Consider the following 18,790-nt stretch of genomic DNA (forward strand, 5'->3'; position numbering starts at 1 on the left):
GGCGCTGCGCGGCGCTGCGCGGAGGGGGAAGCCCCGCCGCCGCCGCTGAGTCACGGCCTGAAGCCAGCTCCTCCTCCTCCTCCTCCTCCTCCTCCTCCTCCTCCTCCTCCTCCTCCTCCTCCTCCTCCTCTACCTCCCCCTCTACCTCCCCCGCCCCCGCCCCCGCCCGGCTCCAGCGCCGCGGGCCGGCGGCGATGCCCGCCCCGCCACCGCCACCGCCGCCACCGCCGCCGCCGCGGGGAGACGCTGCGCGGCCGCCCCGGCTCGCCGCAGAAACGCGCACGCACAGGGGCCCTGGCACGCCTGAGCCATGATTGCCGCAGCCTTCCTGGTGCTGCTGAGACCCTACAGCATCCAGTGTGCCCTCTTCCTGCTCCTGCTCCTGCTGGGCACCATCGCCACGATCTTGTTCTTCTGCTGCTGGCACCGCAAGCTCCAGAAAAGCAGACACCCCATCAAATCCGTCTTCTCGGGGCGCTCAAGGAGCCGAGGTAGGGGATGCCCCGCACCCCCGTGGCGGCGGGGAGGGGTGGTGGGGGGGGATGGAAGGAGGAGACCACCTCCTCCGCTGGCCGCCCCCGGCCCGGCGCGGGGGCGCACCGGGCTCCCTGCTTCCCCCGAGGCTCCAGCGAAAGCGCAAGGCGAGCCCGGGACTGCGGCAGCCGGTCCCCACCCAGCCTGCCAGCCACCCACCCCGCGGCGGAGGGGCGACCTGCCCCCCTCTCCCCGCTGGTCCTCTCCAGCGCGGCACAACTTTATGCTCAACTTCTTCCCCATGAATTAAATATCAGCGCCGGGCCGCGGCCAGAGCCGGCGCCCCGCGAGCCTCGGGGGGAGCCGCATGCAGCCTGTGTCTCTCTGCTTCCCTTCCAGATGCTGTTATGAGAACCCACCACTTTCGCTCTGAGGTAATTTATTTAGCACGCAATTTCAAGGTCAGAAGTTGTTCTCTTTACCTGAGTACAAATTGTTAAAGTCTTTCTTTTTTGTTGTTTTTTCAGTGAAACCGTGTACAAACTTTTTTTTATTATTATTATTTTGCATGAAAGACACAATGTCCTCTTTTTCTTTTCTTTCCGTTTTTAATGAAAAGTGTCGCACAAAATGTTAGCTCTCCATTCGTATTCTCCCACCTGGCCTACTGATCTGTGCTACATCTAGAGCAATTGGTGACTTTTAAGAAGAGCTGGGCTTATTTTCCATGCCCGTCCTACCTCCGTCCAAAAGCCAGCCCCAAACCCGGTTATTGACTGCACAGTCAGTACGTGCAGCGCTGGTGCGTTTTGCGACTGCAGAGCTTGCATTTGTTTGCTCCACTGCCAGTCCTCACCTGTGTGTCACTCACGTGCTGGGAAAGTTGCCTGCTCCGCTCAAACGCTGCTGCGGAGATCCCAGAAGGATCCAGGCTTTCAAGCTTGTTAGATGCCTCATTTTATGACAGGGGAATTGAAACTCATACACACCAGCAATAAAAATATAACATAAAAAAAAGAGTCACTTCCTGGTGAGTCTGAATGAGGAGCATAATTGCTGGAATAGGAGAAATAATATTTATTTTAACAGCTACTATTTTTCCATGCTGCACTGGAGGGCTCCTGTCTAGCTAAATCTCTTGCCAGGTTTCTGACTACTGATTTAAGGCATGTCTTGCCTACTCTTCTGGAAGCCTTTAGAGAGTTTTGCAGAAAAATGATCTTCTTTTAATCGCTCACATTTTTTTGTTACCTTGTGGTAGGGATCATGGGCAATGTTTTCGAAAGCGTGCATGTGACACGTTTTTGTGACGTGGTTCATTTTGGAAATTAGATTTTAAGCTCCTAAATATTTTGAAATTTGCATCAAAAGAAGATCACCTAAAGAATGTAGTTAATGGGAGAGGCCTATCTTTAGACCTTAAAAAGTCTCTTTTTGTTGCTTTCATGATTAAACAATTATTGCTGTTGTAAAGCAAACAAACACATCCCACTGTAAGTCAAAAAATGTGGATGATTTAGTTCCAACTATATAATGTTTTCGGTTTCCATGTAAAATTCTCTAAGTGTGGAGCTTGGATAGAAATTGCTTAATGTGTTATACTCTGTTGAAATCTGTATAGTTTTGCATGATGACTCTTACTTAGTCATTCTGCAAACTTCTCTTTTATTTTTTATTAATCCAGCATGTGGTTATTTGTATATCACCCAATTAAAAATAGACATATTTAAAATATTTCCTAGCAGTTTCCATTTACTGAGGCATATTAGAATAAAACAAGAAAAACTGTTATATTCTCTTATAATTTTCTAAGTTTTGTTGAGATAGAGTAATACTATAGCTAATGCTCTGAACTGCCCACTTAAGAAACTGGTGGAGCTGTTTTCCTCCAAGTGATGCAGGCTTTCGATTTGTAAGAGAAAATGATGACTCATTTGACATCATAAAATTTTCATTTCACAATATTTTTTCACGAAAAAACTTCTTTTAATGACTCTAACAGAATTGATTAGTAAATTATGGGTATACTCTCATGAAAATATTAGCAGCATCATTTGAAACAGAATTTGGCATTCTTTTCAATATCAGCGCAAACTATTATTCCCTTCTAACTCCAATAATATTTTATGAAAGCAAAGTCTGACATATCAAAATATGGGCTTTACATGGTCTTTTTCCCAAAAGTGAGCATCACATCTCAACTCCAAGTTTTATAGTACAAGGTCCAGCTGCTAGCTTCTACTATGCTTAATTGTTTTTCAGGCACAATTTTAAACGGTATTTCTTAATGATAATAAAAGATAATGAAAACAGATCCATCATAAATAGCAGCGGGTTGGTAATTCATATCCTGAGAGCTGGCTTCAAATATGACTTGCATCACACATGAACATGCAGGTGGTCTAGAGGCAGTACACAGAGAATTATAATTGCCGTTATCTACAGAGCCGTTGGCAATTTCTGCATGATTGGCTGCCTGCCAGGAAAGCCTTATATTTGGAAAGATAGATGTGTAGCCAATTTATGTTGAAGTTCTTTGCCAGAGCCATAGCTCTCACCATGCATGCCAATATTGTCCTTGTCTCCAGTGAGAGCTATTAATCCCTTCCTTTCCTTAGTACTGAAGAACTAACCCCACTTAAAAAAAAAAAAAAAGACCTTTTATTCTAAAGTAATTCTAATCATACATCTGATGAATTACAAAAGAACAAATACTAAACTTGAAAAAAGGATCCTTATAAGGATGCCCTGTTTTGAGTATTATATACCACTGTTGAATTTAATCCACAAATATTTGGTCCACTTTTGTGCATCTTGATTTTGAATGTCTCTGCAAAGCATCTGTCTCATTACTATACTGCAAGAATCTATGCAGATATTCCTTATTGTCTGAACAAACTTAAAGAGTTGACCCCCTGCCTCAAAAGGAGGTAAATTTGCATGATTTGTTGTGACTATATAGTAGGTTAAAGTCTGTCTTTGTTAGAGACGCTTCATACAAGAAGAACTAACTAGCAAGAGAATGTGAGCATTTACAAGGTAAAATAATGCTGTCTCCACCACTCCACTAACTTTCATTTACTATCATCTTAAGTTTGTCAGACCTGTTTCTTATATAATTTTGGCCTCTATAATTATTATAGTCCATTAGGTCCGTTATGACTATAGTTGCTCTTAAATTTCACTCCATTCTACAGCTAGTAGAGATATTCCATGAACTAACTTTAGGAATCACATCCAGAATAGTTAATGTTTCTAAACTCAGGTAGACCTGAATATGCCATTGCTGTAAAAAGAGAGTAAGTAAATTTCCAGGAGAAATATTGCTTGCATGACATATCAGACTTTGATGTAGCTATTTTAACTGTTCTCTCCTTTATTTATTTGGAGAATCAATTTTAGAATGAAATGTCTGTGCTCTACCAAAATCATACCAAAGCAGCAGTATAATTCAGTGGGAGGTTCACCAAAATAAGGGATTATGATCCATTATTGATTTTTTTTTTTTAAAAAAAAGAAGTCTATGTACATTCAAAAATTCAAATTATATCAGTGATTTACTTCATTTTTCTCTTGGTCTCTGTAGAGGTTTGGGTTTTCCTGAAGTGCAGGAATTTTCTCCGAGTACTTCGAGGTCTCAGGCTTGATATGTTTAAATGTATAGCAGCTTACACTTTACAAAGAGCTTTGAATGTCATCTGTACTATATAGTTTAAAGGCATTTGCTTAATGTGTTTGTGTTGCCCTTTCTTGTCATTAAATTTCTTGGTTAGTTTTCTTCATTGGCTAGGCCTATGGAGTCATGGGATTATGTGGGATTTTTACCCTTCAGTTAGAAACGAAGTAAGCTTTTAGACTTTAGGCTCAGGTATCTTGAGTATATGAAGGCCAGAGGCTTCTCAAAGGCTTTTAGAAGACTAGCCTACTATAACTAAAGAGCTAATAGAATTAATCCAAATTATTAAACTGTCATGATATGAGGGTAAGAATTCTTGAATAGGAAGGCATTCAGGTTTTTTTTATGCTTGTTTTTTGGTGAGATTGTGAAGGGATCATTGTGCTAATTGCTAAACCAGTAGTTGATGATTTTCGTATTTATAGGGAAAAAATGTCTAGATTTAGATTGTTTGTCTGAATGTCTCTCTCAGCTTTACAGTTTTCTCTTATCTTACCCTCTAAATTAGAAATACTGTGATCTCAAGAACCAATGGTAAGGATGTGTGTATGTGGTATCAGTGCCTATGGACAGATAGGAACTAGTATCTTTTCATTTTCATTTTATTTTGACTAACATAATTTGGACAAGTTCCTGGGAATGGTTCTGCTGAAACCTGTAGGTATGATCCTACTACTAAGCAAATCCATGCAAGCTTTACAATCCACTGTAAATTCTGACTTCGCTTAAAACAGGTGCATGCCTAGTGGGACAAGCAGGGCAAACCTGAGCTGACCCTCATTAAAAGAGTCTGTGGAGGATGGCAGCAGCATATATTAACTATATCTGTAGCAGAGGAGTATCATTTTGTAATTTGGATTTTGCAGACATCATTTTCTGCTTAGAGTACTGAATAATCACTACAAAATTATATATATTCAGTCCAGTGTTTCGGTAAGACAATTGTCTGATGCTAAAATAGGCCAGCCAAATCTGATGACAGTTTTTAAGAGGAAATAAATTTGCTAACTCATCTGTTATAGTACAGTGGATACAAAGCTGCAGTAAAACAATCCCTAGTAAATGTATGTATTATCTTTGCCAACAACTGAGGCGATTGTAATCTGGAGAAAGTGTTCATACGTTTATCTCTCAGCATACTTTTGTCATAATCGTCTTGTTTTTGAGTCTGATTCTGAGACAACTGCCTAAAAATACAAGTCTAGATATCTTACAAAACAATAATGAATAGTCTTTAAAGACTTGCTCTATAATTCATCCTGAGAGTTGTAGCGTTATTTATAAACTGCTCAAGATAGGTATGGCTCCAGTGAAAACAAAAATCAGCAGATCCCCCCCATGTTGAATTCTACACTTCTGTTTGATGGGAGGGAGGGAGCTCATTCGAGGAGCAACAGAAATGTTCAAGACTAGCCACAAATTCATTCATTTATTCCAAGGGTATCTCCCTGTCTTTGTAGAGTTGAGTCAGCCTGAAAATATTTTATTTTTGCGTTTGACGCATTTTTCCCCCAGGATATTTAAACTGTTTTTTTTTCATTATTTGTCTAAGAGTTAAGGAAGTGGTTCAAGGGAAAATAAATCAGGGACAAAAAGAAATTGTTTTCTTAGATATATGAAAGCACTTCTATTTAGGAGTGAATACAGATATATAAATACAGGTTATATCGTATAAGGGCAAATCCTGCTATCCATTTTTTATAGCAGATCCAGTAACATGCCCTAAACAGAGAATGTCACACTGAGCTGTTACATAGCAAATTAACTACTACTGACACTCTGCTTATTGTATACTGTCTGTCCATTGCTGTTTGTGTCTGACTCACCGCAGTGCAGCGTGTGGGTGCCCCAGTGAGCACTAGTCTATGCTGAGAAACAGCATCTTTGGCAATTATATGGCAAAATGTGTGGTGGTCCCCCAGCTGCTGCAGCAAGACCACTTGGGCTCCCAAGCTAACTCCAGAAGAGTTAACTTGGGTACCTTTACTCAATGTGACAGCGTAGTATAGAAATAGCCGGCATCTTTGCCCAGCCATCTGGCTCCCTGCGCTTGTAGCGTGGCTTCCGACAGTACATGGAGCGCAGAGATGCCGAGGGGATGCCTTCTCAGCTCCATCGGTCACCGGGTAGAGTAATGGCATTGTGCCAAGGTGCACACCAAGGGGTAAGACATGGTCTCAAGGCATTGCATTTGGGGACCTGTGTTACAAATGAACATATCCTCACAGCTCTTCGCAGGATAGGGACAATCTCCGCATAAAGATCTAGTACTAATTTGCAGTTTTTAATATTTAGTTTCCTCAGTGCAGTTATATCGATAATGCCATGGCTATCACAGAAGTATTTACATACTGATATAAGACTTCTCAGTATCTACTGTTATCTCTGGACATGTATGTTTTAGATGAGATTGCAGCTTCAGTTATCTTGTGTGCCAGTTTACAGTCCGCACTTCTGATGCACGCAGGTGGAGCGCTAGTTTCAATGGGCTCTAGGTGGAGCAAGGCGTGTTGCACGGGTCTGTTAGCCACCAAGCAGTTGTACCCATGTACGTAATGGAAATTTCTGGTTGGTGTTTATTGGTCAAAACTAACCTTAAATTGAAACTGTAAATTTAAACAGCTGAGGTCATACATGTGGGGATGGCATGTATTGCCACAAAATTGCCACATCAGCTATAGAAACTACCTGCTTATACACACTGAAAGGATTGTGTTGGGGTCCATAGATCACACGCAGCTCAGAAAAGTTCAACCACCTGCAGCAAGTTCTCAGTTACGGTGGTTAGATTATTCAGGTCGAGGTTATGGATACGCATTCAGAAACAGCTCAGCACTTCAAAGGCTATTGAAAGCAATATAGAGGATTGAATATTGAAATTCATATTTCAATATTGAAAGCATATAGAAGGCTAGGTGAAAGGAAGCACCACAGGAGCATAGTAGCACTACTCTCATGGCTGCTCCAGCTGTTGGGCTATTACAAGTGATTTCCTATAGCAAGGAGAAGTCACTCATACACTTTTCCACTGCTGGACTTTTTCTAAGGAGAAGCAGCTTGAAGGTACTGTGGAAGAACCATGCAGAGCACAGGGTAAAGCTACCTCACTATTTTCATAGAGTATCAGCTTCAGATGAGCTGAGTTTGCTCCACCTGGCCATGTCCAACTTGAGTGGTTGCCACCTGGAGCCACAGTTTTTTAACCTGCCTCCCAGTGCTCTGAAGGCTGGAGGGCATATCAGACCCAGGATGTGGGCTGGTAACAGAGCGCTTGGGCCGCTCCACACTTCTGTGGGAAAGAGCTCAGCTCTGGGTTGCAGAGGTGCTCAGGGAGGTCTTCAGACCCCCAACTGATGTGGCCAATCTTGATCTAGTGCTGGTGAACCTGGCTGTCATTGAGCTGGCTCCTTGGGCTCCTAGTTCAGCTGCACACTATGTGCCTGGGTACTTCTGCTCTCCAAAGCATCTGTGAGCCCCTTCTCACTTCCCTTGTGCCCCACTCTGCCTTAGGGAGAGTTAGTGTTCTGCTCTTCCTGACTCATCACCAGGAATGAAACATGAGTTACGTCTGAAGTCTGAAATTACCACATCAGCTGTAGAAGCTAACTGCAGCTGACGTGTGGGCAAAGACACATTTCTTGCAAGTCGTGCCAATGTCCTTATCACCGCTGTCCACTCAGCTGTATGAATACAGCACTCGGCTGCAGGATGGCAGAGTAAATAGTACAGCAAACTGTGAGTGAAGGATAGGTCTTGCAAAATTTATCATCATCTAAATTGATAACACTAGCTACACTGAAATGCATTTTCATGTCAAATTAAGGTATTATATTAATCCTCATTCTTTGTTCTAGAGAAAACAAAGTGATACAACCAGGTCAGGGCTTCGTTCCCTTCTGAGCGGTTGCTGCTCCCTCCGTGTGCTTGCAGCGCAGCCCAAGGGCGAGAGTGACTCTGCGGAAGGAGCCTCCGCTTACGCAGCAGGCTGAGCTCACCGAGAGCCTGCAGAGCATTTCGGCTGGCCCAGCGTAGCTGTCGGGGTGGGCTGAATAGCTCTTCGGGCCTCGCTGACTGTGTTGACTGAATTTTTCATTGACTATAATGGAGCTTAAGCGCAGCTCCAAGAAGAGACCCATTCAGACATATAAGTGTTGCTGACATTTCAATGTAGGTATCTTAATAGATATCTGAATCCCAGTCTAGCTCTTTTTTAATATATGTATATATACTTGCTAAATCTCTCTTTGTTTATCTATCTGTTTTATACTTGACAAAATGGACACCCATCTTCACATGCAGGGATGGCCTAAATTCTCTCACCAGTTTATATGTCAGATAAGTGTGCTAGACTGACGAGAGTCATTTCTTTGTACTAGATGTTGGGTAGCAGTTTTGTGGGTTAGCAATTTTGTGTTAGTTCTCATTCCCCTTCCTACTGTATTTTTGATTTTCGAAAGGCCATTTTGGACAGTTTGGACAGTTAATACCTCATTGCACATTCATTATCTATACCATATACCTCCAAAGCTGAGAACAAATGATGATATGGAAAAGGGAGAAAGCAGAGGTAGAAAAGGGACATACTTGGGAAATGTGCCTAGATATTTTAAATTCAACTATCCCTTGCAGACTACTGATCAAGATTAATTGTTATAATTTTATAATTGTCCAGTTCCTACTACAGGCTTGGAGCGCCCTGAAGTAATAGGGCAGGAACTGGAACAAGCCACCACGAAGGGAAGGGGGCAGCGGAGGGCTGTAAGCCTCCTCCTCCGAGAAGGACAGGGCTGCCCAGAGGGCAGGCCAGCTGCTCTGGCTTGTGGCTTCAGGAAGGAGAGAGTACCGAAGCGGTAGCGGAAAGCATGACTGGGGACATTGTTTTGTTATCTGCTTGTACATCGTCGAATTTTCCTAGTGTTACAGCTTACCTGCTTTGAGAGGAATCCTAACCTTGTGATAGAAAACACATTATGTAAAATAGCAGTGTAGTGCAATAAATAGAGTTTTATACAGTATGCATCAGCATGTATGTGCATGGGTTATTAAAAATTGTGTTTTAAATTCACATTTAAACCCAAGGATTGCAAAAGGGTACTATTTGTACACACTTGAGGGCCCGCTAAAGAACTGAAAAGCAGCTTATTTATACTGTGTTTCATGATCCCAACTGGAAAAGTGACCTTGGTCAGGCTGTGTAAGAGACTATTGCTTGCAATCCCTTTCAATGTTTGGATTTTTTTGGAAAATTTGATATTATATGACACATGCCCAATCATAGTCTTCAAAATCTGAGAAATGGTTCTATCACTATTTAGTATTTAAATTTTAGCAGTTGAGAGTAAAATCTTCTAAAATAAACATAAGATGTGCAAAGAAGCATCAGAGGAAGCTTGCTAAGGAGGGAGTGGAGTGAGAAACTGAATGCAACATCTTATATTTGGTGTTTTAACTCTTGATTCAGATCTTTATAGGAGTAAACCTTATCCAAGATGAAAAAAATGATCAATAAAAGACAGAAAGATCGTCTTTTATTTTTTCAGAGCCTACAGAACTAAGGAAAATAGTTGCTTCCTCCTCCTGCATTTGTGGAGTGATATGCTGAATGAAAGAAGGCAATCTTCCTGCTATAAAAAATTAAGTCTTAGCTTTAATTAGTGATCTTTAGTATTAGTGAGAAAGTACCAGTAGTTTGGAGGACTTAGCTTGTGTCCTAGATTTTGCGTGGAACTCCCAAGACTGGCAGTTGAATAAGCTTTTTTTTTTTTTTTTTTTTTTTTTTTTTTGTGGATGTTTGGCATAGAAGTTGCTATAGGAGAAGAAAAATGAAACAATAACAAAAAGGAATAACAATAATGATTTTGGTCCTTTTTTAATTAGAACAGTTCTTACTATACAGATGCATATATATTCATAGATGTATATGTAGCAGAAAGTCTCTCAAAGCTCTCTCTTTCAGTAGGCAGGGGAATTTGATACAAAGAAGTTATTTAATATTTAATTAAGCCCCCCCTTTTTTTTTTAGTTCAAGCAGGTATTTCAACTGTAGAGTTTAATTCTATTTCAGCCTATCTGCTGAATAGCTGAGAACTGTGGCATCTCGAGAATGGCTGTGAAACTATGCATACTAATATCTCCAGGCTTTAGGAATTTATAGGTTGCATATACATGAAAGTTTTCAAGCTTTAAACAGGCAGTTACTGACAATTCAAAGACTGCATCTTGAGGCCATTAACTGACAGTGGTAATAATAGATGACAATTCTTATGTGTACAGAACCACTGTCAGAAAACTTTAAAGCAAGCACACAAAGTTGGATATCTGATCTGAACTTCCTTTGACTTTGATATTCATTAGCACACTTGCAAAAGTGAATTTAATCTAACGAACTCGGTGAAATATCTTAAAAGCATTTACAAACACAGCTGAGCTCTGTTGTCATTGCTGCCGCTGCCCTGAGTACCTATTACTGCTTGCTTCTAACTAGCAATTTTTTTTGTTTTTTGCTGAAGTTCTGCCAGAAGGTAAGCTGGGCTGCAGGCCAGTGTCCACTGGAATTAATGCAAAGACATCTGCTGACTTCAGCTGGACATCAGATAATGCACCCTGGCTTCTCATAATGTTAATGTTTAGTGACTCTGAAAACACGTATTTGCTGGAAAGATTAGATTACAAGATTAAGAGTCTGTTACGCAATGTATTCTACATAAAGTATTTATATGCTGTAAAAAATAACAAAAAATGTTTGGTTGCAAGCATAAAATAATACATAACTTATGATGAAGGCAGTAAGGGGAGACAAAGGAAGAATGGAGGGAAAAGGGCCTAGTAAAATAAAAGGGCCTGTAAATGAAAAAAAATAGATTGTTTATAATAGTTTAAAAATCTTTTTTTTTTTTTTAATTTATGAATGGATTGGGAATTGGAATAGGCAATGATACTATAATGCTTGCAGAGTGTGGTGTACTTGGTTATCAAATACTGGAGCATACAAAAAGGTCCTGAGGAATGGGACCAGTGATTACACATGAAGTTCAGTGTTCATAAATGCGAAGCTAGTCATGTTGCAGAGAAAAATCATTCATCCCTTTTATTATTTTCTTAGTGTATGATCTCAAGAAAGGACCTTTTGAATTACTCTAGACAATTCATTAAGATCTCTGTCCAGCTTGATCAAAAAAATAAAAATGGAGTGGGAAATAGAATGGAAAATTCATCAATGCTGTTATCTATATCAGTAATACAACCTTACATGAAGTATTGGGTACCTGAATTATTGGGTTCTAGGAAGAGTGATGTCTACATATAAAAAGTGCTTGAAAAGACTGGAATTAGTTCATATAGAGAGAAGAAAATAGGAGGAAATCCGATAATAAAATAGGTGGAATGATGAATACTATATCAAAGGTGGACTAAAACCTTCTGGCCATCATGGGTGGGATCCATCTTAATTAATTTTGGACACTTCAGCCTGGATGTCTACAAGTGAGCTAGTTGACCTAGGCTCCATTTATGGCCAGTGGAGACAGATGGGTGGTGTTAGGGCATGGCTCATCTGGCTAGACAGAAACAGATGAGTTTTCTCCTAGACGTTGCTGACTTCACTGGCTCCAAAGGGAGCCGGGGAGACTCACTGAGGTTCAGTCAAAGGAATTGCAGCCCTTGTTTCTGCATGGTGAGACTCCAGCACATGGTGCCGAGGTTTGGAATATTCAAAGATGGCTAAGTTGCATCTTTAAAGAAGAATACAGTATAATGTATATCTTTGTGCAATTATGTTAATGTTTAGAAGAAAACAGATGATTTAAAAAAATGTATTGTTGAAGCCTTACTTGTTCAGTTTGCCTCATGTCATAATTTTATAGGGATAAAAATGAGCCCGATGCTAGGGTATCGGAATGAGCAACTCTCTCAACCCAAAGAACATGAGAAAGTTTGCGTGACAGAGGGAACTGTAAACTGCTAAACGGTGGGAGAGAAACCTTGTACCGCATGAATGATTTTAACATCTCTAGTGCTTTCTCTGGTGCTTTGGTCTCCAATGGTACGCTGTGAAGCGTCTGAATACTTTGTAGTATCTTTCTGCTCTCCTGTGAGCTCTGGCTTAACATCTAAAATAACATTCCGTTTACCAAACAGGTGCATGTGTCGCTTGCACGTTTTTCATTTGATTGCCTTACTAGTATTGACAAGTTTTCAATTTTAGGTCCAGCTGAAGGATAAGTAAGATAGGTAATGACACAGGTGTCTGTCTGTTTCACGGGTGAGAATGAGAAGAAATCGCTGGCTGTTCTAGTTTTGCATTAAGCATACTAGTCGCAGGTCACATATGTTGCACTACTTTTTGACAGTGTGTTTCTCCTTACTCCTTTTTTCATCTTTTTTATCACCAAATTGCAAAACCTTGGGTTTTTGCTTTGGCAAACTCTCAGTGCAGGAATGAGTAGGCACTTCAGGTTTTGGCCTAAGGACTCTGCCCTTGTAACATTATCTTTGTGATAAAGAATTAATTTCCCACCTGAAATCATGATCCTCTGCCTTTGTCACATTATAATCCTCTCCAGGGCAACCATTTGTGATACAGCAGACAGATTATGACTTCAAGTGACGAATAAGCTTCAGTGACAGACGCAGATGAGCCTTTGAAGAGATAAAGATCCTGTTTTCTTGCTAGTAATGAACAGCAAAAGAGGAAAAAACATAAAATACGAATGAGAAACATTGTCTATAAGTGGACTTTGCAAGAAGTCAGGGATGAGTTTTTAACATTGAAATACAGCACTCAATTAGTAAACCTTGAAGTATTTTGAGGCGAAGTCATTCAGTGAGAGAGATCCACATTCTTAAATCCCTATCTGGCATGTGGCTCTAAGCACTTTTAGAGCTGCTTAGCTTCAACCAAATTCTTGTGTTACATAAACGTACTTTCCCAAAGAGTTTTATCTAGATAATGGGAGTGGGAATATGGTAAGGGAGTAACTGATGTGCAGCGTATATGACCAGGTTTTATCCAATAGCTATTATCTGTAAAACAAGCAAACAAACAAAACAAACAAACAAAAAAACCATAATGTGTTTAACATTTAGGAAACTTTTTTCTGATTTCAGAACACAAAATAGTTTTCAAATTATTTTGGTCTGTTATAGAATATTTTTCTACTATAGAATAATCCCTGATGCACACTAATTTTTTTAAGAAAAGAAAAAATTCTGCAACAAGTAAGCAATATAATAGTAGGCTCCATGTATCGTATTATTCCCTGTCATCCTGAATGGCTTTAGTATTACTTTGAATAGTTTTACTTCATATTTGTTATTTATTTCACAGTATACATGAAAAGAAAATGGGGCAAAATATTTTCCCATTGCAATAGTATGACAGAGTATGTCTCAGATGTACATCTTCGAACATTTAGTGCTCTTAAACCCACCCAGTCTATCGGCTGCAGTGGATTCTGCTATGCTGCTTGTGGTAGTGGATGTGGATAGGGTCCTCCTTTCATAAAAGATACAAGAAATCAAAGTCTGCTCCCACCTGTGCCCTGGACAACTCTTTAGCTTCAGTAGACTAGGAGGGATCATAATTAAAGATTCAGAAGATTTTTCCCGTGTCCTTTCAGTAACTAAAGTAACTGTCTCGTTTAGCACCTAGAATAGAAAGCAGCTCTCTTCCCTCACAGTGTCACGATCGGCGGAGTAGTAAATCCAGTTTGCACAGAGAGCCCAAAGACTGGCATTTCTCTCTTAATTGCATGAATCTATGAAATTAATATTTTAATGTAACTTTTGTATACTCATTTCTCAATTAAGGAAAAAGACTAAAGTGGAGAAAAAACAGAACGCTAGGTTCTTATGAAAATATATTGTTCCCACATCATTTCTGATTGACAGGGACTCAGGATATTTAGACTCATGCCATAGATTGTCTCAGTTTTAACTAAAAATCTTAGCTTGTTTAATATTGTTTCTCTTTTATGGTCTAGCTATTTCTGAGTGCTGGGTATGCTGCAAAAGGACTTTAGTACAGATATTTTACTAGAAAGCAGAAGAAGGTAGAAAATTAGGGATTGGTGGATCTGTCTGTGGTTCTGAAAGGGTTTTAGTCTTTACACTGCAGACAGTATTACTGTGAAAATGAATGAGATTTGGCTCATTTATTCTGGAAGCTGGCGTGATTGAATGACTGAAACTCTTATTTACAACCTGGATGGGGGTAATAACATTTTACATTATATTCAGCACAAGTGACACATGGCAGGTTCAAGCCTGCTCATGATGACTGGCAGGAAGGATGCTCGTTGTAAATGGTCTGCAAGTAGCAATATAGGGCTCACGTTATACTTGTCACTAAATGAGAAACTCTGGATGATGTTCAGAGTTTTTCACAGCAAACCTCTACAAAGCATCTGTGAAGCACAGTTTTCCTGAATTTATTAATTTGGCCAAATATGCCTGTATTTCCCAGATGACAGCAAAAGACAGCTCTCTGCCTTAATTATTTTATTCCAAATGGTAAGATCTCCCCCCAGATCTGGCAGTGTCAGAACTCTTAAAAAGAACAGCTAGTCACAAATAAAACTTGCAAGCTACCAATTCTTCTTTACTTTTATTTTCAGGAAAAAAAAGTGTATATTTTTGCTTACACTCCCTAATACAATTCCTCAAGAGGCCAGGAATAAATCTGGATATTTTTAATTACAAAATTTTAAATTGCAACTTTTTAATTATAAATAACTATAAATAAGGACTTACTAAAGAAAAGCAACATGAGTTATTTCTGCTGTGTCAGTAATGTATATAACTGAGATATATAAAACATGTATTTGTAACACTCAACAATGTCCCTTTATTGCTACATGCAGTATATATGAATGTTATTTAAAATTAGTATACTTATATCTCAAGATCTTGTCATCATTAAAATCCTGTGTGATATTTCTGTTGTTGAATAGCTGCATTCTGGAAGATGTCAAACATTGCGGTTGTTTTTGCTGTGTCACAGGGCTTCAGATCAAGTCCTCGTCATGCCAGAAGACGCGTAGCAGCTCGCATCGAAGAAACACAGCCTATAGTGGAAGCTCACCACTTAAGCGAGCAGGAAACTTCTGTAAGAAAAAGAAAGATCAAGAAAAGCAGCCGAGTTCAACCAGAATTTTATCATTCTGTTCAAGTTACCCCAACAAGAAAACCTGTAAGTATCTTCTAGGGATAAATGTTACTCAAAATATATTACAGGGGCATGGAATATAGTTCTAATTTTTGCACCATCCATGTTCTGTTTCTCAGTTTCAAAAACTTTTCAGTCCTCATGTTTGGTGAATGTAGATCTAAGTTTGCTAGACTGTATTCAATGTTGATATATGACTCCAAAAATCCAGATATGAAGAGGGTTTTTTGATTTTAATATTCAGTCTATATTTAGTATTTAAATCAGACATTTCAGCTGAAAGCTTTATGCTAATATTATTTAACAGATTTTTTTTATCACAATTTATTGACATTGCTTTTGCAGGTAGATTTACCAATGATTCTATATACTGAAACAAATCAATACTAGATTAAATTTTGAAGTTTCTTTTACTGTATACAATATTGCCAATCTTTCTGCTCAACATATGCATTTTCTGATGTGGTTTTACGTAAGAATACTTCTTGCAAATACAGTTTCTCTTCTTACTGAGAGCTGGTTGCTTTTAGGCTTTTACTAACGTATCTTCTGGCTTGAATGACTTCTTCTAAGCCAGTACTGTTAAAAAATACTATGAGGCACACCCTAATAAAGATCATCTCCAGGTTGTTCCAACCAAACTTAATCTTCCTGAGTATCTCTTAATCCAACACCAAGAATTATCAGTAAGCTCTGAAGTCAGTTGGGAAAAATGACTCCCATGGTGGAAGTCATTGCCTGAGAGAGCAAGAAACTTCAGAAAAGAAGCAAAAGACAGAACTGCTGATGCCAGCCAGAATTTCTCCCTTTTAGCTGATGCACTTAGTTTCTTTCCCTGTATTTCACAGCTCCCCAGTTTTCATCTCTTCTCTCATGCTTCTACTTCTCTTTGCTTTTGTTACTGCAGTCCTGTTACAATCATTTGATTTGATTGCAGTGATGTGTCTTCTTTCTAAAACCTTTTCCTCTTTTTCTCTAACATGTTCTTTTACTCCCATCCTATCTTGCTCTCTAGTCTACTTTGTATAACTGGTATTTTTATTAGGTGTCCAGCTTCTAGTGACTTTTTTGTGTCCATTCATTACTTACTTCTGGTGCTTTCCTCCTTTGTCGTCCTTCCTTCATCTCTTCTATCTCCCCTATTATTTTCCATTCCTCTCTTTTTTTTAAAAATTGCTTTTTCCATTTGGTTGTTTTTAATTTTCCTCTGTGCCTATGCTGAGGCTGTTTTCAACTGCCACTGATTACCAGTATGAGGAAAAGAGCGTCAGCAGTGCCGAATTAAAGAACTAACAATATGGGAGTGGAGTAAGGAGCAAAATGGGATTTGAAGAATGGGTTAGTGAAACTAAAAGCCTACAAAATCCCTGGTTTTCTGCAAAATCTGTAACACATATCAGGGACCTTGGGACCAGCAAAGAAAAAAAAAGTGAAAGAATGGAGAAGTATTACTGCATAGCTTTACTTTTACCTTATTTTGTGGATCTGTGTTTTTTGACAAGACCTACCACTGAAAGAGTATTTAATCCTAAATTTAGAGAAAACTTTCCATAGTGCTATCACCATTATGTCACTGTTTCGAGACTGCTTTTGCAGTCTGTCTTTTATGCAGTGTTATATGGGTCTTTTAACAGCCTTTGGTTCTAAAGCTTTGACAAATGTACGTTATACAGAAAAGAGTAAATCATTGTATTTATTAGACTAGAATCCAGAAAACATACGTCACCAATTTCCTTTTTCCTGGACACTCTAAGTTATTTTGAAAGTATAATGACGTCACGATGACGTGAGCAAGGTTCATGCCATGACACGTCTTTGCAACGTTGTGAAGCTCCACAGAATCACAGGGCTTGTCCATCCCTCTGTTTTGCAGAGCTTTGTCCCGCTTACTCTTAACGTCTCAAACATGACACTTGTGGCCTCTGTCTTTATACAATTTTACGTTGTAATGATTCAGTGCCAAAAAAGCTCTTGTTGCTCTGCATACATTTTTCCACTGTTTTTTCCTGTTACTCCTAGTAATAGCCACTTAAACCACTTTAAATAAATCATCTGTTGTCTTGATGTTTGCACTATGGAAATATTTGTAGGCAGCTACGGCCATACCCTGCTTAGTCATTACTTGAAAAATGATATATGATCTCTGCTTATTAGCAGATTTAATTTCTCCTCATAAAGCATTTTTTTCTTATGTTCATTTTTATTCATTTTTCTCTTTTGCTGCTTTTTTGCTCCTATTTTCCATCAGGAGAGAACTGGATTTCCAAAGTAGCTATAAAACAGCCATATGGAAAAATTTTTATTTTCTCCAGGATATTTTTGAGTATTCAACCATAAAATATGTTTTGTTGCTATATTCAGCACTATGCTTAAATGTTTTGCAAATATTTCTTTAAAAGTTTTGTTGTATGTTTAGATACTAGATTTTTTGTTCCTGCTGTTTTAGATTATTTTTCTCTTTGTGTACTTGCTTGATTTTGTTCTGTATAAATTCGTTTTTGCAGTTTACTAGACATGATTATAATTATTTCAGCTTGCGCAGAGTATTTCTCACTTCCTATATAGTAATCTCAGAGCTTTCCAGTCTTTTCCCTGATCTTGTCAGGACTAAGTTATGCATAATAGTGTGTGTGGGAGCAATCCCACTGAAGCCAATAATTGCTGTCTATGAAAATCTGCATGAACAGATGTTTGCAGAACTATAACATTAGTTTCCTCTGAAAATTTTATAATTTTTTATACCTTCCAGGTCATTAACGAAGACATTAAATACATTTCGTCGTAGTGCTGATCCTTATCAGACAAATTTCCTAGCTGTTTTCACTACATTTTATTCATTTTACTGCAATGCAACATTAAAATATTGTTGTGTAGTTTATCTCTTCTATGTGATAGCATTAAATCTTGCATCCTGAGGATCATCTCTCCAATGGCTGCTGTATTACTTGTGCTGACATTCTGTATAGGTGACAGTTTTATCTTACGCCAGCTTCACACCACAAAGGGCATACATATCTGTTAGCTAAGTTTATTTTTTGATTTTTTGAACTCATTGGAGAACTCTTAGAAAAGAAATAGGACTGTATTTTCTAAATTAGCCTGGTTTCATGCAAGTTAAAGGAGTGGTTCATATCACTCCTTTCAAGAATAAGGTAGCAGTTATATTTTTCTGAAAGTGTTCAAGGATATGCAAGAAGTCTCCTGTGGTGGCTTCACTGCTGTCTAGGTTTTCTTCTCAGAAGCTAATTTTAGACTGTTCAAATCTTTTTTTTCCCCTCATTTCAAACATTTGCAAAAATGTTCGGTATTTTAAATAGTGGAATCATCTGAAGCAACAGTGTAGAACCCTGAAAATTTGTAGTAGATGTTTTTTCCTGTGCTGGCACAGAACCAAAAGATGTCCTTGATATTTTATAAAGATATCTGGCTTCTGTGCTGTGGGATCAGTTAGACACACAAATCTCCCAAACTATAAT

The 18,790-nt window shown here is 39.1% G+C and overlaps 1 protein-coding gene across 15 annotated transcripts in view; it reads left to right on the top strand.

The window, feature by feature from the left end:
• The first annotated feature begins 276 nt into the window (after window positions 1-276).
• DST (dystonin) overlaps window positions 277-18,790 on the top strand; it is a 299,843-nt gene continuing 281,329 nt past the window's right edge. For 6 of the 15 annotated variants that reach the window (XM_062572885.1, XM_062572892.1, XM_062572890.1 and 3 more), the window contains exons 1-3: window positions 280-491; window positions 874-935; window positions 15,150-15,338. In XM_062572885.1, the coding sequence (XP_062428869.1) occupies window positions 311-491; window positions 874-935; window positions 15,150-15,338 (432 nt within the window). In that variant the 5' untranslated portion in view covers window positions 280-310. Of the gene's footprint in view, window positions 492-873; window positions 936-15,149; window positions 15,339-18,790 lie in introns of all 15 variants that reach the window. The other 9 variants (XM_062572900.1, XM_062572901.1, XM_062572902.1 and 6 more) reach the window with 6 other exon arrangements.

Source organism: Rhea pennata, chromosome 3, assembly GCF_028389875.1.
Source record: "Rhea pennata isolate bPtePen1 chromosome 3, bPtePen1.pri, whole genome shotgun sequence".
NCBI classification, from domain to species: Eukaryota; Metazoa; Chordata; class Aves; order Rheiformes; family Rheidae; genus Rhea; species Rhea pennata.